This window comes from Lepisma saccharinum, chromosome 8 (assembly GCF_977018435.1).
Source record: "Lepisma saccharinum chromosome 8, izLepSacc3.1, whole genome shotgun sequence".
Classification (NCBI taxonomy): Eukaryota; Metazoa; Arthropoda; class Insecta; order Zygentoma; family Lepismatidae; genus Lepisma; species Lepisma saccharinum.
Genome location: NC_139236.1, coordinates 55035103 through 55061447, shown reverse-complemented (window position 1 = coordinate 55061447; position 26345 = coordinate 55035103). Strand labels below are relative to the sequence as shown.

The following is a 26345-nucleotide window of genomic DNA, read 5'->3' as shown; positions in this document are numbered from 1 at the left end:
TTGGCAACCTTTTCCACAGACATCCTGAATTGGCAACCTTTGCCACAGACATCCTGAATTAGCAACCTTTGCCACAGAGTTCCTGAATTGGCAATGTTTGCCACAGACATCCTGAATTGGCAACATTTGCCACAGAGTTCTGGAATTGGCAAGCTTTGCCACAGACATCCTGAATTGGCAACCTTTGCCACAGAGTTCCTGAATTGGCAAACTTTGTCACAGACATCCTGAATTGGCAACCTTTTCCACAGAGTTCCTGAATTGGCAACGTTTGCCACAGAGTTCCTGAATTGGCAACGTTTGCCACAGAGTTCCTGAATTGGCAACATTTGCCACAGAGTTCCTGAATTGGCAACGTTTGCCACAGACATCCTGAATTGGCAACCTTTGCCACAGAGTTCCTGAATTGACAACCTTTGCCACAGAATTACTGAACTGGCAACCTTTGTCACAGACATCATGAATTGGCAACCTTTTCCACAGAGTTCCTGAATTGGCAACGTTTGCCACAGAGTTCCTGAATTGGCAACGTTTGCCACAGAGTTCCTGGATTGGCAACCTTTACCACAGACATCCTGAATTGGCAACCTTTGCCACAGACATCCTGAATTGGAAACTTTGCCACTAGACATCCTGAAATGGCAACCTTTGCCACAGACATCCTGAATTGGCAACCTTTGCCACAGACATCCTGAAATGGCAACCTTTGCCACAGACATCCTGAAATGGCAACCTTTGCCACAGACATCCTGAATTGGCAACCTTTGCCACAGACATCCTGAATTGGCAATATTTCACTTGCATCAATTTATTTTATTGCTTTCTGTAATAGGTGTAATGCAATGGCAATTATGATGATTTTGATTGTGAAATTGTGAAAAATCCTGACATGATGAGGAACAATGGGGAGGGAGGGAGAGAGAGCTAGCTAGCTAGCTGTATCTTGGCTAGGAGGTTGCTAGAGTCCCTGGATGTATGACTACATTGTCATATGAAGGGCTTGGGTGTAAAACATGGTAAGTGACATAAAGTAAAAAGAGTAAAAGTGTTCCCCTGTGCTTAGCACCACGCCATGAAGGCATATAGGGGGTGTGGGGGTAACGACCCACACTTTCTTGATCCGGTCGTGAGTGGGGGTGATGTGATCAGCATCATACCCCTGACCGCCGTTACCCCCCAGGGTTTCCCCCAGGTACCCATGTTATTCAACGCTGGATGGGTGTCGGGGCCGCTTCCACCGTTAGAATAGTTCCCGAATTTGAACCGGCCGGGGATCGAACCCGGGACCTTTAGCATGGTAGTCAGATGCGTTACCGACTGAGCCACCACGGCCTGAAGTGACATTTTGGTAAATTTTCAGTTACGAAGTAAAGTGTGCCATCCTTCAATTTTCAAGTGAAATTGCCATTTCATACAATTTGCATTGGACTCAGTGAAGCCTTCTGAAATTGGTAAACATAACACGAAAACAATTTATCTACAGTATAGCTTCTAATAAGCTTTTTTCTTAATGAACTCAGAAATTACCAAAATGTCACTTACCGTTTTACACCCAAGCCCTTCATATACATACATATATAATTCAGTCTTCATCATGGTACTCTATAAGAGAGGGCAGGAAGAGAGTGCCAATGTAAAGAGGGCACCAAACGAGCAAAAGCAATTGTAAATAGTGAACGTTGCAGGACACTGTGAATTGAAAGTATAGTGAAACTGTTTGAATAATATGTATTACACTGGTCTACGTCCATTTTGCTGACTGGAGGCTGATGGTTGTTCTTTAGTAATTTGAGGGTGGTAAATCCAAAACCGAAATCCGTTTTTTTCTATCACGTCAGGTTTCGGAGGAAAATAGAAAATTATCTAATATTAGGGACGTATATTTAGAACAATGAAAAAACGTAGTCCGAAAAGAGGTCACAACATGGCAGCACATGGAATATTATAATGAATATTATTTCAATCAGTTATTCGAACATTGTTAACCCCAAAACAAAGGACAAATATTACTGAGTTTGTAAGGAAAGAATATAGTGCATATTTCAGAATTAAATTGGGTGACCAATTAAATCCTGGGCACCTCATAAAGTATGCAGGACCTGTGTAGACTAAAGGGAAGAAATATGTTAGGGTCTGGAACAAACTTCATGTATCGGGACAGAGAGAGGCATCTATTAAGATATTTTCAAAGGGACGAAGAACTTGTCTATTGTACAGATGTGAAGGGACTAATTGAAGCTATGGGATGTACGTATAATGCAGAAGAATGGGGGCCTTTTAGCTCGAAGAGGAGTTTGAAGTGTGTGTTCCTGCATAATGGCAATAAGTTAGCATCCATTCCTGTTGGCCACTCCGTACAGTTGAAGGAAAGCTACGAAACAATGAAAGAACTACTTTGAAAGATAAAGTATGCAAATGACAGTTGGCTTGTGTGCGGAGATCTTAATGTCATTTCAATGTTACTTGGTCAACAAGCAGGTTTCACGAAATATCCATGCTTTTTGTGTGTATGGGACAGTCGAGCATGGAACGAACGTTGGGTACGAAGACTGTGGCCTGCCAGGAAAAGCTTTGAAGTCGGTGCGAAGAAAATCCAGAACAAGCCGCTTGTTGATCCTAAGAAAGTGTTACTTCCTCCACTGCACATTAAGTTGGGATTAATGAAGCAGTATGTAAAAGCTCTGGATAAGAATGGGGCTTGCTTTAAATACATTTGCTCAAAATTTCCTGCATTGACGCATGAGAAAGTAAAAGCAGGTATTTTTGATGGTCCTCAGATAAGGATGCTAATGAAAGATGAAGAATTCTTACAAACAATGAACCACACAGAGAAAGATGCATGGTTTGCCTTTTCTGATGTATTACAAACTTTCTTGGAAACTTCAGGGCGCACAACTACGAGGTTCTCGTTGAAAATTTGTTGGTGATGTTTCAAAAGTTAGGAGTAAATATGAGTGTCAAGCTTCACTTCCTGCACAGCCACTTAGATGTATTTCCGTCCAATGTTGGTGCCGTAAGTGAAGAACAGTGCGAACGCTTCCATGAAGACATAAAAACCATGGAGCACCGATATCAGGGGAGATGGAATGAAAACATGATGTCCGACTATTGCTGGTGCTTGCAGCGTGAAGTTCCTGAGGCCACCTACTCCAGAAAATCAAAGAGACGAAATTTTTTGCCTAAGTAGGTATGCATGTTGTGCTATTCTGTGGTGTAGGTATGCATGTCGTGCTATTCGGTGGTGTATGTTAAGTTTAGCATAAGTACAGGCATCAGACATCAATATGCTGGAATTGCCTAAACCTTTTGTCCATTAAAAACTCCCTATTGAAAAAATAGAAACGTATGTTTGTTAAACAACGTGATGTAATATTCTGCATGGACATCTGACTACGTCCCATTCTCTTTGCAAGTGCTGTTGGAATGTAGCCGGATATAATTTTCTGAAAATTTTGAAATGAGACTTGTGAAACAAGGCAACTTAATACCTGTTACCACCTATGTATAGTCCTATAATTTCATTATGTGCAGATATCTATATCAAAATTGTTGGAGTTTAGCCCAGTATTATAATATTGTGAAAATTTTCACATGTGATTTGTGAAAAATTGTGACGTGATACACTTTTTCTGACTACATATTTGGAATCAGCAACCTCAAATTATATAGAATCAGTTAAAATATCTAAGTCAGCAGAAAAATAAATTTCATTATGTGCAGATATCTATATGGAAAATTGTTGTAGTTTAGCCCAGTATTGTAACATTGTGAAATTTTCAAATGTGATTTGTGAAAAATTGTGACGTGATACACTTTTTCTGACTACATATTTGGAATCAGCGACTTCGAATTATATAGAATCAGTTAAAATATCTAAGTCAGCAGAATTTTTTTTTCATATGTAGACCAGTGTTATCCGTTTTGCAAGGAAATAGTTCTAAAAATTTCCTTCCTCACTCCACTCGCAGTGCAACCATATACTCAAGAATCACATCAAATCTGTAATCATTATTACTTCAAATCAGTTCTTATTAAGTGTCATGTTATCAACTGTCTGAAATGCAAAATTGTAGACAAAATTATAACACATTGTAAATTACTAAAAAAAAATTAATAAATAGGACCGAATGCACATTGGGAGAATTTTATCAAATTGTGATTTGGTATTACTAGATCTTCTTTGCTGCAGTTAAGTTACAAGAAGAAACTTATGGGTCATTTCATGCCAAACCATCCAATGATGGTTGCATGACCATTTTAGAAAAATTTCATTTTTAGTGCATAGGTTTGTACATATTTCTAGATATCAAAACCAATGTTCAAAAAAAAATATTGTCTTTATTTCTCCTGGGGCAGCCATTTTTCCGATATGGCACATGGCTTTTTTTTTGCTCATATAGCAGTATACAGAAACCTTAATATCTCAAAAACCATTAAAGCTAGAGACCTGAAACAAAATTCATTTTGTAGCTCATTTTGTAGCTAATGAAGTATACTTCCTATGATATTCAGGTATGTTTTGCTTAAAATTGCATCGTAAGTACGAAAATTATGGTGGGAAATGGGGTAACAATAGTTAAAAAATTGCATTTTTAAGCCCAATTTTTTTAATGAAGGAGTTTAGTCTAAGGCTTGATTTTTTTTTCATGTGTAGACCTACCTGCAGGGTGTCTGTAAATAAAATATCAGTGCCTAGAAATGCACCCCTTTTTTACAGCATGGGCTCAAACATGGCCGTTCATTGAATTTTGACAGTTTTCGGGGTTAAATATCTCAGATGGGTCCCCTTTAAAAATCCTGAACTTTGGCACATAGGAAGCCCTTCATGAACCTAACTCACAGTAAAAATCTCAACTTTTAGATTCAACTTGTTTTGGTCAATATGAGGTAACGTATGTCACCTACTTTCTGATGTTGCAAAGTAAGGTTAAAGTACATCCTATACTTAAAATAATGAAGTCTTTTCTCTTTATTTTTTAAATTTGGGTTAAAAAAAGCCTCAGAAAATATAGTAACAAGGTTTTAATACTTGACTTACCAGAAATTGAAATTACAAGGTATGACAATTGAAAATCTGCAAAATCTTATTGCAAAATGTTTGATTTATTAGGTACCCACGACCAGTTGGTATTGTCAGCTCCAAAACTGAGCTTCCCCCATATTTTATCAATGTAGCAGTACATGCAGCTTAAGATAGGCAGTGGCATGCCCAGGAATTTCGAAAGGGAAGGGAGGGGGGTTACATATATTTTTTTAGTATACAGCCCTGTTTTTGTCACATTATCCTGCCTTTGACATAATTGTTTATGATATACTAGGCCAAAGGTATTGGGTTATGACCCCCACAAACCCCTCCTTGGGCACTCCACTGAAAGTAGGCTATTTATTTTGGAGTGTCAAAGCTGGTAGAATATACGTATTATCTTTTGTTTCCTTTATTTTCCACTTTTCTTTTTCTTCCAAGAAAAGACAATCGTTGAAATAGATGTGAGTCATGCACAGCAGATGATTTAGAGACATGTTTTGATAGGATGTGAGACAAGCCTGGAATTGATCTGTGCATGTACAATCTCTGCTGTCATTCTTCCTTTGCCTAATGTGCCGAGAGTAGTGACTTGTGAGTGTTCGTTATCTGTGACAGGCAGGCGCAGGATCAGTGAACCCCCAGTAATATACGGCATTCACCTCGAGAATGGACAATAAACAATGTCTTTACCTTTAGACAATTTTTCGCTAAAATTTCTCCACAAGAAGTCATGCATTTGTGTCCGTAACATGGCATATTCTTTTGCTGAGAAAGAGAAACCGCCAATCGGCCGCCCTCGTGCAGACCCTCAGCTGAACCCCCACAGGAGAGCTCTTGCCATAGGGAAGGTTCGGGCGGCAGGCAGAAGCTTGGGGCAGCTATATGGACAAAATATATGGCAATGGATACTGAGGAACCTCGATCTCCAACCAACGGTCATGCGCAGTTCGTGCTCTCTCAGAAGCCACAGCTGAAGCCAGAAGGCACCGTCCTCGCTGCGAGTGAGACCCATCTGGTTCCTCCCTTCCAGTCTTGCCCTGTGAGGTTCAAGTTTGAAGCGCATTCGTTACATATTCTATCTTCTCTGTTGAATCATTTTTGTTCCGAACTTCTTGGCATAATTGCAAAATTGTGGCAGAGAAGGATGAGTAGAAATGAATGAAAGCTGGAATTAGACACGATGAATTAAAATAAAAGAAATACATTACTAAAATAACTCGTGCATGCATTCAGACTTTTTCCTTAAAGATGGAAACACTTCGGATATGTGAAAGTAAAAGAATGGCGCGATTTTAGAGAAGAAAGGAAGACGTGACAAACCCTGTCGGTGTTGCTGTCTGCGCAGGTAAGAAATGACCGCTAAAATGCATTCAATTAACAGAAACCTACCCTTTCGTCTGTTGAAAGAAAATTAGAGATAAAGCGTGTGCTGGTTGACCAACTCCAAATTTGAAGATAAAAAAAAAAGCTGTAACATTCCAAGGAAAGGTTCTCAGGTTTCTAGTACGCGTATGCCATTGGTTGCCATTTCCCTTTAATAATTGTAGGACCATTGTGAATTGTCGTTTTATAATTGCAGGCATGGACGTCCGGAAGGGGAAAAGGGGCCACACCCGCCTAAAAATTAATGTCAACCTAAAACTATTTATTACACACATATAATTTCATTTCAGTCACAGTAATTTATGATGATTATTATAAAGACGTTGCATGGACTGAAGGAGTGTTTTTCGAGAGAACAGTACTATTACAAGGAAAAATGTGCCTCGTTTGTCCCCCCTAGAAAAAAATGATCTTGCTTCCCATCCCTGGAACAAATCCTGAGGACGTCCATGATGCCCATAAATCCCGAAATTTCTTTCATAGATGCACAATTTATTTTACTTAGTTTTAGTCCTAAATTTATACGCACACCTCTACTATGAAACCTCATTCTATGAAAAAATTATGTACCAATCTTTTAAGCCCCCCATCCCTTTGTTTCCTGAAGAAAGTCTATTTGCGGAAAATAAATATGTGTCATATGACTTCGGTGAACCCCCAGGAAAATAATGCACGAGCCGCGCCTGGTGACAGGAAATGGAGTGTTCTGTAATATTTTTAACTGGAGAGGACTGTCATAAATACCCTTTTGGTAAGGTTCCCAAAGACCTAACTAATCTTAACAGAGTCAGTGAAAATGATAACACTTCTTAGGTCAAGACTACAGGTGTATGGCTTAGAGACAATAAGCAAATACCATTAAATATAGATTTTTATATGGTAAAGTATGTTGTGATCTTCAGAAGTACCACTTAAAGAAAAGGTTAAGTAAGTGTCAAGAAAACCTTATACCAGTTAAATCAATATGCCTGATATGTTGGAGTAAAAGTTTCATATGTGGAGAAAGTAACTCACTTCAATGCCAGAATTGAAATCATGTCTTTGTGCCAAGCCAAGGAAAACTAAAGGAAACGCATGAAGTCTGTTCTGTTTTTTATGCATCTCCTGTTTCAAAACTGAGGAGGCTGATTTCAGAAAAACAATAAAGTGATCTTGCTCGAAAAACTATTCACATCCTACAAGGAGTGCAAAGGAAACTGGAAAGTTGCTTTTCACTAAGTATTAAAACTGAAGAAAAGGAAAGCAAGTGTGACAATCCTTTGCATGGCCAGTAAAATCATATAATTGAAATTATAAGAAGAAAAATGTAAATGAGCAAAAACTAATGTTGAAAAGGTCAGAATCATCAGTTTGATTTCTACCACTTGGTCAAGAAAAAATATATGTGATGAACTGAAGGTTTCTGATAATTTACTTAGGAACTTAGTGAAAGAACAAAGAATCCTGCCTGATTTAACAAAGAGAATGAATAGGAAACTGGAGCTGACAATACCAACTGGTCGTGGGTACCTAATAAATCAAACCTTTTACAATGAGATTTTGCAGATTTTCAATTGTCATACCTTGTAATTTCAATTTCTGGTAAGTCAAGTATTAAAACCTTATGTTACTATATTTTCTGAGGCTTTTATTAACCCAAATTTAAAAAATAAAAAGAAAAGACTTCATTATTTTAAGTATGGGATGTACTTTAACCTTACTTTGCAACATCAGAAAGTAGGTGACATACGTTACCTCATATTGACCAAAACAAGTTGAATCTAAAAGTTGAGATTTTTACTGTGAGTTAGGTTCATGAAGGGCTTCCTATGTGCCAAAGTTCAGAATTTTTAAAGGGGACCCATCTGAGATATTTAACCCCGAAAACTGTCAAAATTCAATGAACGGCCATGTTTGAGCCCATGCTGTAAAAAAGGGGTGCATTTCTAGGCACTGATATTTTATTTACAGACACCCTGCAGGTAGGTCTACACATGAAAAAAAAATCAAGCCTTAGACTAAACTCCTTCATTAAAAAAATTGGGCTTAAAAATGCAATTTTTTAACTATTGTTACCCCATTTCCCACCATAATTTTCGTACTTACGATGCAATTTTAAGCAAAACATACCTGAATATCATAGGAAGTATACTTCATTAGCTACAAAATGAGCTACAAAATGAATTTTATTTCAGGTCTCTAGCTTTAATGGTTTTTGAGATCTTAAGGTTTCTGTATACTGCTACATGAGCAAAAAAAGCCATGTGCCATGTTGGAAAAATGGCTGCCCCAGGAGTAATAAAGACAATAATTTTTTTGAACATTGGTTTTGATATCTAGAAATATGTACAAACCTATGTACTAAAAATGAAATTTTTCTAAAATGGTCATGCAACCAATTTTTTAAAAATTGGTTGATTTGACATGGAATGACCCTTATTGTAATTAAGTTACAAGAAGAAACTTGTAGATGAACAAGAGGCACTTGAGACTAATATGAATGTATTTTTTTCTATTGATGTGGGTCAGTTATATACATGCAAATTTTAAAGGAAAGTGTAAGTTAAGAAAAATAACACTTTTCCCAAACATGGGTGCAAAATTTTATTTTTGGCTCTGGCACAGAGATATCGATAGGAATCCAAATATGCTGTTGCGACCATTTTGAAAATTGGCTGGTATTTGTTTGCTTGGGAATGATTTCATCTTTAAGGTTGGCATCCATGCTCTGAAGCTCACATGGAACATTCGCTCGAATTAATATGTCAGTTTTTGCACCATGGCTGATGTGTGTTACAGTACTGAGGAACAGCTAGTGATGCATTTGTGGGTGTATGAATGACAACGCATGGGACAAATGATGTCCTGTAACACATAATAATGTAAATAAATAAATACAGATGTTATAATAAATAATCAGGGTAATATGTACTATGTAATATAATCTAGTGATATGGGGACTTCTCGGACACCCTGTACATATAAGGAGAAAGAGGCACTATAGTAGAACCACAAGCAAGAAAGCCTGTGCAGACCCACGACTCCTGTGCACCGAACTCCTGTGTGGAGAGAGGAGCATAGTGGAGCAGGCTTTCTTATGCCCGAGCTGAATGGAAGAAGGCAAAGGTGTGCGGAGACTTTTCGACGGAGATTCTTTTCCTTGTGGTCGCTCTATAGATATGTGGGGGAAATTAACATTACATTGGTATACACTAATCAATTGTTATTTTCAGTAGTCATTTGCAACAAATATATCAGCCCTGTCAATAGAAATGCATGCTTCTTCAACTTTACATAGCTTTATAATTAGTACATATATTATAAATTTTTAATTCTAACAGTTGTGTTTCTGTCATAATTTTTTTTTTATGTACATGGTACAACTGCTGATCACTGTGTTTTATTTAACATGATACTAATTTGCTCAAGACATGAAAGAAATAAAACTGATACAGTTTTTCCTTAAAAGGACAACTGGAAGAACGGCAGAGTATCCAAATTTTTTAAAGAAGAGGAAAAGGTTAGAAGCCGTGTTTGTTCTAAATAGCACGTTCATTAGAGGGGTTTTGAATTGTACAGGATTGTATGTTCCAGATATTATTCACGACTACAGCAAGTATAGGTAAGTTGTTAAGTAGAATCATTGAGTTATCTACCAACCAACTAGTAATATGAAATTATTATTGGGTAGTTCTAGTATGCACATTTTACATCATTTAACTTCTTGGTTTACTGTTGTTTTTTGTTTATGTTTCAGGATATTCACCATGATCTGTTCTTCAGATTTCGAAAACAGAAATGTAGATGTATTTGCAATAATATAAAATACCATATTTCTTCAGATCTAAGGTGCACCTTTCTTTTTGGCTTGTGGATTTAAAAAAAAATAGGTGCCCCTTGGATTCAATGGCATCTTGAATTGGAGTATATTTGTATAAATATACAACAACATTATTGTAATATAGAATGTAGTATTTGCAAATTTCAATAATCAACTTTTTCCTAGATGTTTTACCAAAATACCGGTACTGATAAAATCATCCTTAATGTAAAACTCTTATGGTAGTATTTTTAACCGTAAATGTAACAGTAGTAAACAACAATAAATTACCGATATTACCAGTATGTACATCTGTTCACCTTAAATTTGCAAGATTTTTTTCTCAAAAGTTGTAGCAATATTGAAGATGCATCTTGAATTCAAGGAAATACGGTCTTTAAAAATCAATGGAAAAATTATATAAAGAAATAATTGTGAACATTATGCAGTCTAATTTATCAATAATATTTTATGACCTACATTGAAATATGTGGCACAGTTGTTGTCTCATCGGCCTCTAACAGAGTTGTCAACATAATGTACTATGAAGCAGGAGGTTTCAAGTTAAAACCCAACTTAAGGTACGGAGTGTGTCTGTTTCATTATGAAGTTCATCTCATTGTAGTGATTAACCCAAGAGGTTAATGTGAACCACCACCACACTTCTTAAGTGATGCAAAATTATCTCAAAGGCCAAATTCACTTTCCTCCAAACAGAACCTATTTGAGCAAAAGCCAATAGATAGTTCACAGACAATTATGGGATTGTTGATAAAGGTTTCAGTAGATGGCAGTACAATCAGGTCCGATAAAAGGTAGCAGCTGCCAGATATTCCCTGCACATGTGTCGTTCAGTGTCGATATTGGTGACAGTGCTTGAGAAAAGTACAACTACAATGCACAGTGGTTGCTTTTGTGCATAAAAATTGATTGATTGATTTGTTGTTTTAAGTCCACTTTATGCACAGTAAGGCTAATCGGGACTGGACCTACAGTTTAAAGTGGGAGCCAAACTACTGTGTGCCTCCACTGTGTATCGATCTCGGGACCCCTTGATTACAAGGCGAGGACGCTACCACTGTGCCATCACGGAGGCCCTTGTGCATAAAGACTTCCTGCAGACTATTCATAAGGTATGCTTTCTGTTTCCTGCAAAAAGTGTTTGTCACATAAAATAATACACAATTGTGTCAATAAATCCTCTTAAGAACAATCAAAAGTTAACAGTGTTGCATTTGCAACAGAAGCTAATGTGCAGTGTGTGTGGAGGAGATGATTCAAACTGACGCAATATCTCTCCTTACAAATGATGTTTCAAGGCAAATAGTGTCAAGAAATAGTAAATGTTTTCATGTTTGTATTTCACACAGTGTTTTTATCAACAACCATTTGTGTCTTATTTCCTGACATTACCTTGTATATACACATACACAGGGTGTTGCCGTACAACACATAAACTTTCACAGCATCAAGACCATCAAGGCAACCCAAGTTTTCTCATAGGTGTATTGTTTCAATGCTACAAGCTCTTGAAAAGGGTAATTTTCTATTCTGTTTGTACGGAACTATGCAGTTCAGATTCAAGGTTACCACTGACATTCTGCTGCAAGTGGCAAATATTATGAATGGAATATGTTATCAATCTTACTTGGAGTGTGAATACACTACTCCAAAACTTCCAAGTCTTTCTTTAATGCAAGAGCATTAACATGCTCATTGCCCGTGAAGTACATGCGCATCATTTGGGGTTATAGCTGTCTGCCTTTGATGCACGTGTGTGTCGTATGCACATGCTTCTTTTAATGCTTGTCCAGTGAGGGCACTGCACAACAAGCATTTAAGTCATGGCACATTGCTCAAGGGCTGGGAAATAAACATTATCTTGGTTTTCTTTTGTGCATTGCTCTTTGCATAGGTTAATTGCATGACACTGTAGTTCCTTTTTTATTTTCCTCATGTATCAAGAAATTGTTGACGTACTTTGTACATTGAGTCATTTATGCATTGTTATTTGTCTATGCTTTCAGAAAACCTGGTGCCTACAAAACCATGGATGCAATCATAAGTGACATGTACCTTGAAGTAAAGAAATCAGCCATGGCCATTACACACTATTACTATTTGAATGTTGTTAAGTTAATTGTACGTGATGAATTGTTGGATCCAGAAGTGATAAAACCAGAAAAGATAAAGAAGCTATTATATTTGGGAACAGTGATTATACAAGTAAATGTAAATAACCATTTTTTATTCTTGTTTGAAGAGTTCATCACCTTTCTTTTATCTTGTTGGAGGCACATTGCCCTGTGGTTTGGCTGGCACTTTAAACTGTATGTCCAGTCCTGACTAGCCTATCTGTGCATGAAGTGGCCGTAGAACAAAAAGCGAAAAACCTCTCTTTTATCTTCTATTGCCTTTAATAGATCTTATAATGTGGCTGAAGCATGAAATCAAAGACAATTCTCACAACACAAATTGTCTTGTACAACAATTAACAATCAAGACCATTTGCTTTAGAACTACTTAAATATATATATGAAATGTTAGCTGTTATCAATAAAGTACTGATATAAAATTTACAGATATGAATAACCAATATTCTACTAATTGCATAGTATTTTTTATATATATATAACATATATATATATGTGTGTGTGGGGGGGGGGGGGTGTAGTGTTTCTCGGGTTGTCTAACATTCAGGCTGTGTTGCGAATGGAATCCATAGTTTTCATGACACTCCCAATGCGCTTCAACTTCAAGTTCATCACCTATCGGCATTGGGGGTGAGAGGGGGTGAAAAATGAAATGCCACAAATGACCTAGATTAGTGTGGAATCCATAGTTTTCGGAGTCGCTAAGCTAATTGGTGACATTCACGATCACATTTAGAATTAGTTACATTTTACACTATAGTTAGAATTCATTATTTTCCTGTCTAATACAAGATTGAGATAAATAAATACTCGGCAACGCTGGGAATCAGCTAGTCCAATATAAAGAATATAAACGTTCCTTAAAAACTTGTGTGTTTCATTAACCTCCTTAATTAATATATGTAACCTAATTACTACAATGGGTTTTGGTTTTGATAGAGACTAAGAAGTAGTCTTGTCATTTATTTATTACCTTGATCAGAGATGTAGTTCTCCAATTACAGAGGCAATGGCATGATACACATATTACGTACATTTAACACAACACAACAAAACATAATAATAATAGCAATCCACACACAGAAATCACATTTAACCATATTGCATCTTCAGTAGAAACTTAGTTTGTTCATTACAATGCAGTAAATGAATCATTTACATGTGTTCATTCCCAATATATGATAACCCATTTGACAATCTTGCACTATATTTATACTGTGCAAATTGAGTTTAATATCCTCTTGTAATGAGCTATTGTAAGTGGGAAGTTGAATTTTTTTATTTTTCTGTTTTGGGCATATTACATGTCAATAATTGTCTTGACTGTAAGTTGCATTTTATAACATTAAATTATATTTGTTGAAGAAATACTCTGTTATCCAACATACTAGTTATTGTCTAATGCAAAAATACATGTTGCAACACTTGTCTTCCATTGGTAAGACTTTCATAATTAAATTCTCCAAGTAAGTTACTGTATAGCAATGGTGGCTGGTGGTGTTTTACTTTGGCTGTTGCACTTTTCTGAGACAAATTTGGCGAGAGAAGGGCTACAACACCCTCCGTTTAAAAGCATGCTAAGTTTACAATAATAAAAAATCAAGTGACTCGGCTGTTAGCATATGCAGATGATGTAGACTTACTGGAGGATGATGTAAATGCAATTAAGAATAATGCTAAAATATTTTTCAAAGCAGCTAAAGAGAGGTTTGGAACTAAGTATATACTTACAAGCAGAAACCAAGTGTTAGGTAATGGTCAAAATCTAATTATTGATAGTTTTTCTTGTATGTACGCATTGCTTGCATTATAGAATTATTTTCTTGTAGTTTACGGTTATTACAAGCATAAGAAAACAGTTTTTCTTTGTGACGTTTCAGGAGAACACACGCTCCTTTCATCAGATACAACAACAATACAACAGACTGCTTTCTTTCACAGTTAAGTTGCTATAGTACAACAATGTAACATTGACAACGTCCATTATATAACGGATTCTTTTTGTTTAAAAATTACTAACCATTGTTATAACTGTATCTTTAGTCAAAATGAAAATAAATGTCTGATGAAAGGAGCGTGTGTTCTCCTGAAACGTCACAAAGAAAAACTGTTTTCTTATGCTTGTAATAACCGTAAACTACAAGAAAATAATTCTAATTATTGATAACAACTCGTTTGAACCAGTTTCCAAATTCAAGTACTTAGGAGTAATACACGTGACACGGTGCAAAGCAACATGACAAGTCACAAAGCAACACCATGAGTAATTTTGTTTGTAAGCTAAAATCTGATTGCAGATTTCGTCCATGTACACAATAGGTCTAGGAGTAATACTAACAAATGAAAATGATATTAAAGAGGAAATAAAAGGAAGGCTTAATTCAGGAAATGCATGTTACTTTTCTCTTCATAAACTGTTGTCTTCTTGTTTAATATCTAAGAAACTAAAAGTTAAAATATACAAAACAGTAATTTTGCCTGTAATATTATATGGATGTGAAACTTGGTCCCTTACATTGAAAGAGGAACATAAATTGAGAGTATTTGAAAATAAGATCCTTAGGAAAATATTTGAGCCTAAAAGGGATGAGGAGTCAGGTGAATGGAGAAGGTTCCATAATTTAGAAGTACATAATTTGTATTCATGTCCAGATATTATTAGAATGATTAAATCAGGAAGACTTAGGTGTGCAGGCCATGTGGCACAAATGGAAGAGGAAAGAAGAGTTTACAGGATTCTTGTTGGGAAACCTGATGGTAAGAGACCAGTAAGAAAACCAAGACGAAGATGGAGGGATAATGTTGAGATGGACCTAAAGACAATTGGTAGGGATGGAAAAGAGTATATAGATCTTGCTCAGAATAGGGACATATGGAAGGCCTGTGTTGATGCAGCCATGAACCTTCGGGTTTAAGAAGGCTAAAGAGTTAGTTTAGTTTATAATAATACTAAAACATTATTGCAGTATTTATCTTATTTAAGGACAAAATCCATCCTCTTGTTTTTCAATGATTATCATAAATGCCTCTTTTTAAATAGCTCCCTGAATTGTCATTTTCCCACTGTAATATTTTGAACAATGCTCATGTCTACCAAGTTCATTAGCTGTAAGGCTAGCCGCACACTGGATCAGACACAACACGATACAACATGGCGAGTCACAAAGTGACATGGTGCAACGCAACACGACAAGTCACAAAGCAACACCACGAGTAATTTATTATGCCTGCAGTAGCACATCACTGATTATGTGAATGAAGCATCGCTTCTGACCGATTTTCCCAGTATGGAAATTTACCAGGAACAGGTAATATATTAATATGGAACACATGAATGTATAAGCACTAGTATGTACTCTTTATTTGTCCAATGGACAAAAATATCTTAAACTATTATGTACTCATTGCTTACTAATACTTTACTTTCAGATTGTTGAGTGTGTGCGTAGAAGTGTAGCTCATTTCCTTGAGGTGTTAAGAGACAGAAACAAATTCCCATTCCTCAGTCTGGAGATTCATCATAATGATGAAACAAACATGTTGGACATATATCCTTTAAGGGAGGACATACAGGAAACTTTCCACCTTTTGCTGGACCAAGTAAGTATGCTTGTACTTTAGTTTCTCTTGCATTAACATTTTCACTGCTAATTGAAATTCATATATTCACTTCAGCTGCTGAATTATATGTGCAACTATATGTTCCTTGTCTGATATATCATATAAAGAACATTTTCACACATTTCACTCTCCTTACTTGAAGCAATTGATGTGCTCCCCTCCCCCTCTAAATATATGGGTCCCTGACAGATTAGAGTGAATTAACTTTCAAACTTAGAATCTTCCAGATATTACTTGGTCGTCAACCTGAAGAGGAAGTTCATCTTTAAGTTTAATCTTATTGTCTTATGTTATATCCCCAAATTATTTGGAATTATAAGGTAAATCTCAAAAATTTATCAAGAGTGAAAAGGGTGACCATCTTGGAAGACATCCAAATGTCAGCCTTTCTTCAGTGCAGTTCATCTGGAACAGCATTCCTGCAGGCCATTGAGGTTCTAGCATCTGGACCTACAGGCAGTGTACTCTGTAGGATTTATGTTGTGTGTTCTCCATGTTTTTTTGTGATTGTACCTTCATCCATTTCATCGTACCAACTGTCATCCTCTTCTTCGCGATTATCAAGGGGTCCCAGGTTCGGTACCCGGTGGATACACAAAATGGTTCGGATCCCACTTTAAACTGTAAGTCCAGTACTGATTAGCCTTACTGTGCATAAAGTGGACTTAAGACACCAAAACAAATCAAATCATCTTCACGATGAGCCAAATGTGGCAGAAAAGCAAAGTAAAATAAACTAATTCAATCAATGAATCAAAATTTATGAAATTTAGTACCATATTTATAGATACTTTAAATTTTCTTGATAACTTTGGTACATTATTTTTCATTACTTTGGTTTTTTTGATTATCACTGTGCTGTTTTCTACTTTTGTTTATACTATTTGGTACATCTTGGCATGTGTGTGTGTTTGTACAGTCACGGACAGTTCTACATTGTAAGAATCCCAATTTTCAATGGAATTGTTATAGCCCAGAAGTGTCTGTGACTGTACCTGTGTGAGTGAATATCTACAGAGGTTACCAAGAACTTCTTATTTGTTAATAAACACATGTACCCTTTTCTTTGTTTAGCTATTTAGAATTGGCAGTGAGCTAGAAACTTTGGAAGGATGGGCAATGTATGTTCTTGAAAACCCTAATATGATACCTATCAACATTGGTTCATATTTCATGGAGGCATCTCGCAATCAGTTAACTGAGATATTGGATCATTATATTGAAGAATATCACAACTTCAGAGATGATATGTGTAAGTTCATTTGCAGCAATAGATATCATTTTTTTCTAAGTTTACTGTAGAAGTGCAGCTAATAATTTGTAATGCAGTAAGGATGTAAAATGTTACTTGATTCTTTTGTAATTATCTCAAAATATTTTCTTTCTATATTTATCCTGTGTGTCCTGGATGCAAATACAGTTAAGATTCAAATTCTTTTAAGCACAATCGTCAAGTGGATTCGGAATAATCTGGATTCCATGAGCAAAATAACAGTATAAACATTTCTTCATTTCATGAAATGTTGTATAATCCAAGGTTGCAGACATAATCTTCATCTTAACTGTTCACAGTTGGAATTTGGATAAATAGAGCAGCTTGTTTTTGGGCCAAAACTGTATGTTGGTTGACTTTTACAGCATTTGAGCAAAATCAGTAAACACATTTCAAGATGGTGGATGCAAATATAACGTTTTTCTATGTTGAGAGGGGGAGCTTGTCTTTTTACTGATGTTTTCAAATCTCTAGACCAGTATTAGAGATTAAGACTATGACACAAAACTCTCGGTAATTTTAGGACACTTGCTAGGCTAAAGTTTGACAATTAAAACTTTGAAACATAGTGTGTGGTTGGAGAGGGCCAAATATGGGGCAATTTGCCACTGTTTTGACTATGCGTACTGCATTAAAATTAGATATTTTGATCTGTAATTTCTATAGCAGCTAGGTACCTGGTATTGCATTTAAATGAAATCAATCAATGTGTTTCAATTGGCCGCGGTGGCTCAGTCGGTAACGCGTCTGACTACCATGCTAAAGGTCCCGGGTTCGATCCCTGGCCGGTTCAAATCCGGGAACTTTTCTAACGGTGGAAGCGGCCCCGGCGCCTACCCAGCGTCGAATAACATGGGTACCTGGGGGAAACCCTGGGGGGTAAAGGCGGTCAGGGGCGTGATGCTGATCACATCACCCCCACTCACGACCGGATCAAGAAAGTGTGGGGCGTTACCCCCACACCCCCTATACGCCTTCATGGCGTGGTGCTATGCACAGGGGAACACTTTTTTACCTTTTTTTACCAATGTGTTTCAATATTTCAGACTTCTAACCCCTTTGAAATTTACATGTCTCTGCAGATCACTGATTCTTTTCAAATGTTTCAGAATCTAGAGATATATTTTATGAGAACTTAAGAGGGATAGCAGAGGGGCCAGAGATGTCTAAAATGGCAATCCTTGACATCTAAAATAAAGCAATCACTCCTTCCAAACCAGGGGCATATATTCAGGGCTATCTAGGCTATCTGTGAAGCTCAGACTTATGACGTTCCATTGAAAAATGACAGGAAATAACATGGGGGGAGGAAAGAGAGAGAGAAAGAGAACAAAAAGAACACATGAAGGCGGTCTATACCGGGACATTCTAACGGCCCGATATAATAGAAAGTAAATGTGTCGTAAGATCTTGAATTTTGCGAATTAATTGTTCTTGTTCTGTGAAGTCGTGAAGTTTAATAGCCGAATTCCAAAGGTGCGGGATAAGGTCCAGGAGAGAGTGATATAGAGATTGGTGGTCGCTAGATAATGTCTGATAGTCAGAACGACTGCGATGGACGTCTTGAGACTGGAGACTTGTTCCTGGCATAGCGTTTTTTAGCGGAAGCTGAAGGTTCCGCGGCCGTGGAGATACCGGGGGAATTGCCCGTTTTCCTACGGGTAAGGAAGGACAAATTTCATCCTTTCCTATCGATTGAGAGGGATGTGCTACCACAGTTATGTCGTTATCAGTGTCCGAACTGGAACTGGAGGCATGCCGACAATCCAAGTGTTCAGCACCCGGACGCCTAACCTTTGTTATCAAACTTCTGTGTGGCCGATGGCGGGGTCTGGAAAATTTGTTGTGGTTGGCGAGACCCACCGAGGTGTGGGTGACACTGGGGCCTGCTTCCGGGTGTAAAAGACTAGGTTCTTCTGTTGTCAACGCTGTGAAAGGATTTTCCCAAGCGCTACTGAGTGGCCCAAGTTGACTAGGAGTCGTATTGAGTTTGCTAGGTTTGAGGGGTTGAAAGTCCCGTTTATTATAAATCGGGTTTAGGATCGCTTCCCTGGAAGGAGGGGCCGAATATGTTCCCAAGATTTTTTGTCTTGCGTCATGGTAGGATAAATTTTCCATGGCCATTTTATTTTGGATTTGTGATTCCTGGCGCCAAATTTCACAGGTGCGATCAAGGGCACCATGACCTTGCTTACAGTTAATACAAAAGGGGGGCTTGTTACAAGGGGTATCATGGCTTTCAGATCCGCAATTACTGCAGATAGGTTTTGACCTGCATTGGGCCCTGCCGTGCGAGTATCTCATACAAACGGAACACTGCAACACTGCCCTGACACGGGGTTTGACTACCAAGACTTCACTGTTGATAAGCACCTTTTCCGGAAGAAATTTTCCATGGAAGGTGAGACAAACTAATTTGGTATCAACTAATCTAGCTGTTCCATCGTCATTCCAAAGTTTTTTCTTAAGACGTTTCGCACTGATAACTGGAAAGGGTGAAGCTATTCCGTCAAGGACATCCTGTTCTGTTACATCCAACTCTATGCCATAAACTAAACCTTCTCGTTGAACTAAACTTTGAGGAATTTTTGCCCGGACTTCAAGAAGGTCGAGGAAGGGGGCATTTTTGACAAAAGCGTTGGCATGTTCTGCGGAATTAAATGTCACACGCACTCGGTTTTTTCCACTTTGTTCTATCAAATAGACAGGAATATCGGCCTTTCTCAGCCTATTGCCGAGACTGCCGGCAGAAAGTTTGCCAATATTTCGATTCAATCCCTCTAATAACACGACATAGGGTCCAGGGATATCTGAAGAGTACCAGTAAACTAAGGGACTGCGTGGATCCTGTGTGGGCCGCGAAATTTTTTCGTGCACTGTAGGCTCCTCACTTTCCTCATGTGTCCGTTTACCTGGGCCTTTTGTTAGTTCAAGCATGGATATATCTTCTGTGTCGAGGTGGGGGTTGGTGTGGCCGACTTGTGCCAATTCTACAAGTCCGGCAGCCGCAGACCGTTCCTGTTCGTCCATCATGGTTGGTAGTTAAACGAGGCCGGCAATTGCCGGCTTCCTCACGACACGAATTTAAATTCCCGCAAGATGCACAGAAATAACACTGAAACACGTATCAACGGGATATGACTTATAGTAATAGTATTGTTCCTATCTCACACACAAAGCTACAGTTTCAGCGCACTCGATCACTATTTGATCCTATCACTGTGAACGCCGAAAATCGAATCTCTCTTTTCACAATGAACACTGCAATTCCTAAGTTACATTCAAATTTATAATTAAATTTATTGAAATTATGTACATTTGCATTGACATCAAGGTTTATATACAAAGGTCAACTCTTTAAAATTGTTCAATGTCTAATATGATGTCATACTTGGTATTTTATATCAACATTCAAAAAATGGTAATTGTAATCATTAGATAAGTATATTGTGATATACATAGTAAAATAGCTGTAACAGAGCAAATATGTACATTTACAACACAAACATTCAAGCTGTTAAGCACTTATGGACAAAAATATAAAACAAAAACAATTGAAGATAACACATACTAAAAAATCTGGCTTGAACTAGTTGCTCTAATACTAGTTGTCTGTGACTTGAGAGAATCTCAAGAGGGATGGTACATAATTAAAAATGTGACGATTGGTGAAGGTTTGATATCATTAAAAATCTGGATATTTTGAGAGATTATACTGGATAAGTTAATCTTTAATAGTTTGTTTAAACTATATAGAGACATTTTGTTGATAACAGAAGCTTGGAAATGCTTTTATAATGGAATAATCTGTTAAACGATAAAGAAAAGATTTGGAACTGGTGTAAAGTGCCTAGTTTAATAATTGGGAGCTGGAAATTATTATCTGCTGGCATCAGCATTAACTAGCTAGTAAATGAATATTGCATTATCTAAAATGAAATGTTATGAGAAATAAGACTAAGTGAGTGTGATATTTTCTGCATTTTGGATGTGATCAAGCCAAATGTGAAGTTTTGAAAATTGAAGGAAGCCATCTTGTGGACCTGATTGAGGAATCTGACTTGTTGAGTGTGCTCAGATGTAGAACTGATGCATGCCCAAATATTTAGAGTAGGACTTGCTCTGCCTCGCAAGGAGACAATAAAGAAGTGTTTTCTTCATATAAATGTTCTTTCAAATAATTGCATAATTTGATGCTATTGTAATTTTTGTTGTCTCTAGTTTTTTTTTCTTTTCATTTTTATCAATATAATAATTATAAAGTTATCAGTATATGTAAATTTTAAATTACCTTTTCAACATAGTACCATAGTTACCTATTGTGCCGATACTGAGTTTAAAATATACTGACAAAGTTGTTATATATTTAAGATTATGAGACGTCAGGTGATTAGTTGAAAAGGTTCAAGCTTATAATAATCTTTGTATTGTTTTGCTTCTTGTTCTGGTTTCTGAGGTTAGGTGTTTTTACCTTTAAATATGTCAGATCCAAAGGGGGATTTCTGCTTGGCAGATGTTATGGCTGCTCTCAGTGCTATCAAGGATGACCAAACAGAGCTCAAAGCTAATCAGGAGGATCTCAAAGCTAATCAGGAAAAGACTGATGCTCAATTGATAGAGCTGAATGCTAGCCAGATGGTGCTTAAATCTGGGCTGACAACTCTTCAGCAATCTTCTGATGCTCAATTAAAAGAAATTAGAATTGATCTTGCTCAATATAAGAAGGAGTGTTTGATAAGAACAGAGAAAGTGGAATCTCATATAAAAGCATTATCCATGAAAGTGGATACTGATATTTCTGCAGTATCCTATGTTGTGGAAAAAAAGATGGAAAATTTGGGTAAGCAGGTTGGTGCTGTACAAGAAGCACATGCAGATTTGGCAGAGCGACTGCATGTTGATATGAGACACATGCAAAAGGAATGGTGTGAAACTAAACAGCATTTAGCAAATACTTTGTCCTCTCTTTCAAGTTTACCTAAACCTTCAGTGTGTGATGGTGCTTCTTCTCCACAAATTCAACCTAATCAAGAGATGAATTCTGATCAATTTCAGTACAAAGTGCTTCATAATGAAGAGGATGGTTCAGCAGGAAATATGCCTAATGAACTTATTCAAACCATGCAAGGACTTGTGACAAGTGATTGCAAATTAGTGAATAATGATCTCTCTCAGGACCAGGTTCTGCAGGAACAAATAATGGGTGTAAAGCTAGAAGTTTTAACATTGGTAAAAGATGTGTTGTCACCCATTAGTCAGTGTAGGTTAGAATCAGCTGGCAGAAGAACTCTTACAAAGAGAAAACGTGCAAAAGTTCCTACAGTAGTGAATAGTTCTGATAGTTGTGTTGATGAGGATGTAGTGCGCAGGCATGTATCTAAGGTATGTGATAAAGCCACTAATACTGAAACTGAGTCATCTGGCTCAGAAGAAAAGTTATTTGATTCTACTAATGACCGTAGAGGAACACCATCTGGTCATCGCCAAGATTATGTAAAAGGTGATTCTTGTTTGCATCATAATAAGTACATAAATAAGAGTGATGTAAATGGTCCTTCTCAAAGTGCAACTTTTGCGACTAGTACTCAATATGACAACTCTTTACCGCACCGACAATCTTTCATAAAGCCACAAGAATTGTGCAAGTTTCCACAGTTTGATGGAATCTCGATGGACAGTATGCCATCGGAATTTTTGGAGAAAGTTGAGGAAATGATGGATATTTACAATATCAAGGAAAAGGATTACATGCAATATATACCTAAGTTACTCAAAGACTGTGCAAAAAGTTGGTACACTCAGAATAAATCTTCCTTCAATACTTACCATGATTTTAAAAAGGCCTTTCTGTCTCACTATGAGAATTCTAGGTGGAAGAGTGTCACATTGACTCGGATACTGAATACTCAATTTTCTAGAGCTGCACATGGTAACTTACAGAAATTTGTAAACAAGAATTATAAATTGCTCAAATCCATCCAGCCTCATGCGGAGGAAGCACACTTGATTGCTCAAGTGGCTACGCTTTTGCCATTTAAGATCAGAGAGCACTTTGTGGTAAATAATGTTGAGACATTGCAAAGAGCATTGCAAGCCATAGAGAATTTTGAATCGCTTAGAGACATCCCACTTAGGATGAGCAATTCAGAATATGGAGTAAAAAATCGAAACTTTAAAGCTAAAGTAGCTCAAGTGGCTGTGGAACAAGCTTCTAGTGCAGATAAAGAGAATACATACTCTCGCAAATCAAATTACACAATAACTAATTTTCATAGGAACTATGACAAAACAAACCTTGGGGTTAAGAGCTACAATCGTGGAACAGATAAGATTCCCACAGTAGCTAATGGTGTTGTTTCCCAAGCGGAAAACTGATGAGGACTCATGTTGGGGGAGGTAACATGGGTGCTAATAATGTATTAAAGCCTCCAAATAAGAATAGATTTGCCTATAATAGAAACACAATGGAAACAGACATTCTAACTCCTATACTTGACAATAATCAATTAGTAGGAGATAGCATGATGCTTAGACTTTCACAAAATATCTTAGGTGAACCTGTGAAGGTGGAAAAGGATGGTACACGGCACATTGGATTATGTGTTTCAGGTCAAACAATAGATCAGCTAAGACAAAGAATGGAATCTTACAATAAGTTATCAGACCAGGTAATGTTAATGATTGGCACGAATGATCTACTGAAACGGAGAAATGAGGATGATATCAAACAAAGCTTCAACAGACTGATACAGGTCATGAAAAATAAGACAAGGAATATAATTGTACTTACCTTACCACCAATTCCGAAAGTTATGCATTCTAGAGGGGATCCAGAATGGGTCAGATGGCAAAGGTACAATTCTCACCTGTTATCTCTTCAAGATGAGGATAAGGTCAAAGTGCTAAATATTGCTCCTCTTTTCTTTGATGATGATGACAAGATAAATGAAACTCTGTATGAACAGTACATTGGTCCTCGTATACAAAATCGTCTGGATATGATTCATTGGAATCGTGCGGGCATGTGCAAGTTGTTGCAATTTTTATATAGTATGAGTGTCATCTGAAATATGCAGTTGCCTGTCAAAAGTGTGCATAATACTTTTAAGACTGAAGTGTCAGTTCATGCAACTGAGATAGGTGACAAAGAGCGCAACAAGATTGGACACTTAATTCAGGGAAGATCTCACGTTCCTGAAAATCAAAAAAACTAGTCAATTCCCTTTGCCTTGAGGCAGGTGACAGAGGGTATGCTATAAACCCTGCCATAGCAGTTGTTAATGTTGGTGATTGGGAAAAGGGATTAGAATCTGAAGATCAAAATTACATGAAAGAAAATTACCGACCAATCAATAATGTTCCTAATGGTTCGAATACTGCAAAAATTTGGGTTAATATTCTAGATCATAAACATCTGGCTCTATGTGATAGTGGAGCAGAAATTAGTTTGCTTTCCTATCAGGTGTGGAAAAATATCTCTTCTACAGCCAGTAGGCCAAGATTATTGAGTACTAAAAACATTAGACTAGTGGATTTTACAGGCTCTAAAAAGAACAAAGTTTTAGGTTTAACTAGGCTTATGATTGTTATCGGTTTGCAAACTTTGTTGGTACAATTTTTAGTGGTTCAGAATCTGCAGGTGGATATGATCTTGGGCTTAGATGTTCTATATGCATTGCAAGGTACCTTAGATTTCTCTAAGAAGGCACTTGTATGTGATAATGATAAATATGACGTACTTGCCCGTTTCGTTCCATTGGAAAATACTGTAGATGTGGATCATTATTATGAATGTTCTTTTGTGTCAAGTTCTGAGGGTAATAAGGTGGATGATGAAACAATATTAAAAATTTCTGGTCAGTTGGATCAAACTGAGATGTTGTCGGTAGTTGAAAAACAGAAATTTTTAAATATATTGTATAAATATAAAAAATTGTTTTCCATTAAACCAGGTTTATGTAAAAATTATGTGCACACAATGGAACTGGATACAGACAAACCCGTGGTAGGTCGAAACTATCCTATTCCATTTGCATACCGGGACGAAGTTAGAGAACAGATCAACACCATGTTGGAATGGGACGTGATTGAATTGTCCAACTCTGAATACTTATCCCCTCTATTGGTTGTACCTAAGCCAGGTGGAGGGATAAGAATGTGTGTTGATCTAAAAGGGATAAATAAGCATGTAAAGTTGATGCAAATTCATCCCGTAAAAATAGATGAGTTATTAGTACAGTTTCAAGGTTGTAATTATTTCTCATCTATAGATTTAGGTAATGCCTTTTGGCAAATTGCTTTGGATGAACAAAGTAGAAAATACACAGCATTTTCATTCGAAGGCATGTTATATCAATTTAAACGTGTTGTATTTGGATCAGTGAATGGCACCGCTGTCTTTGTAGATGCAATGAATAGAGTTTTGACTGATTGTAAGGATTTTGTAGTGGTGTATGTGGATGATATCATTATAAGATCCAAAGACTTTGATTCTCATCTGATTCATGTTGAAAGTGTATTTAATTGTCTACTGAAAGCAGGCATGACCCTTAAAATAGAGAAATGTAAATTTTGCTGCAGGGAGATAAAGTTTTTGGGTCACATCATTACCCCAGAAGGGTATCATAAAGATCCAGTTTTTGTCAAGTCTATAATAGAGTTACCGGAACCTAGCTCAATTAAACAATTGCAAAAGATATTAGGTTCCTTAAATTGGATTAGTAAATACATAAAAAATTATGCAATGTTTGCCCAACCCATGTATGAGCTTCTCAAAGCTAAACAAAAATGGTGTTGGAATAAAGAGGCATCTGAAGCATTTCAGCTTTTGAAGGAAAAAATTGCTGAACAAGTAATGCTTGCATTTCCCGATTTTGAACATAATTTCTTTGTTCAAACTGATGCTTCGATTATTGGAGTAGCGGGTTATTGTTTCCAGATCATAGAAGGAGGGTTCAAGCCTCTTGGATTTGTCAGCAGGTTGTTAAAAGATTATGAGAAATCTTATACATCTACTGAAATGGAGGTGTTGGCGATCCTATATACTATAGACAAATTTGCTTCTATACTAAAAGGGAGGCATTTTGTCAT

General features: G+C 37.0%; 1 protein-coding gene across 1 annotated transcript in view; it reads left to right on the top strand.

Moving 5' to 3' along the window:
* The window catches only part of LOC145991789 (dynein axonemal heavy chain 7-like), a 208974-nt gene that overhangs the window by 5631 nt on the left and 176998 nt on the right, over positions 1 to 26345 (top strand). Inside the window, exons 4-7 of the mRNA XM_083127839.1 lie at positions 9858 to 10010; positions 12236 to 12440; positions 15791 to 15961; positions 17057 to 17234. Of these exons, the coding sequence (XP_082983965.1) occupies positions 9858 to 10010; positions 12236 to 12440; positions 15791 to 15961; positions 17057 to 17234 (707 nt within the window). The remainder of the gene's footprint in view (positions 1 to 9857; positions 10011 to 12235; positions 12441 to 15790; positions 15962 to 17056; positions 17235 to 26345) is intronic.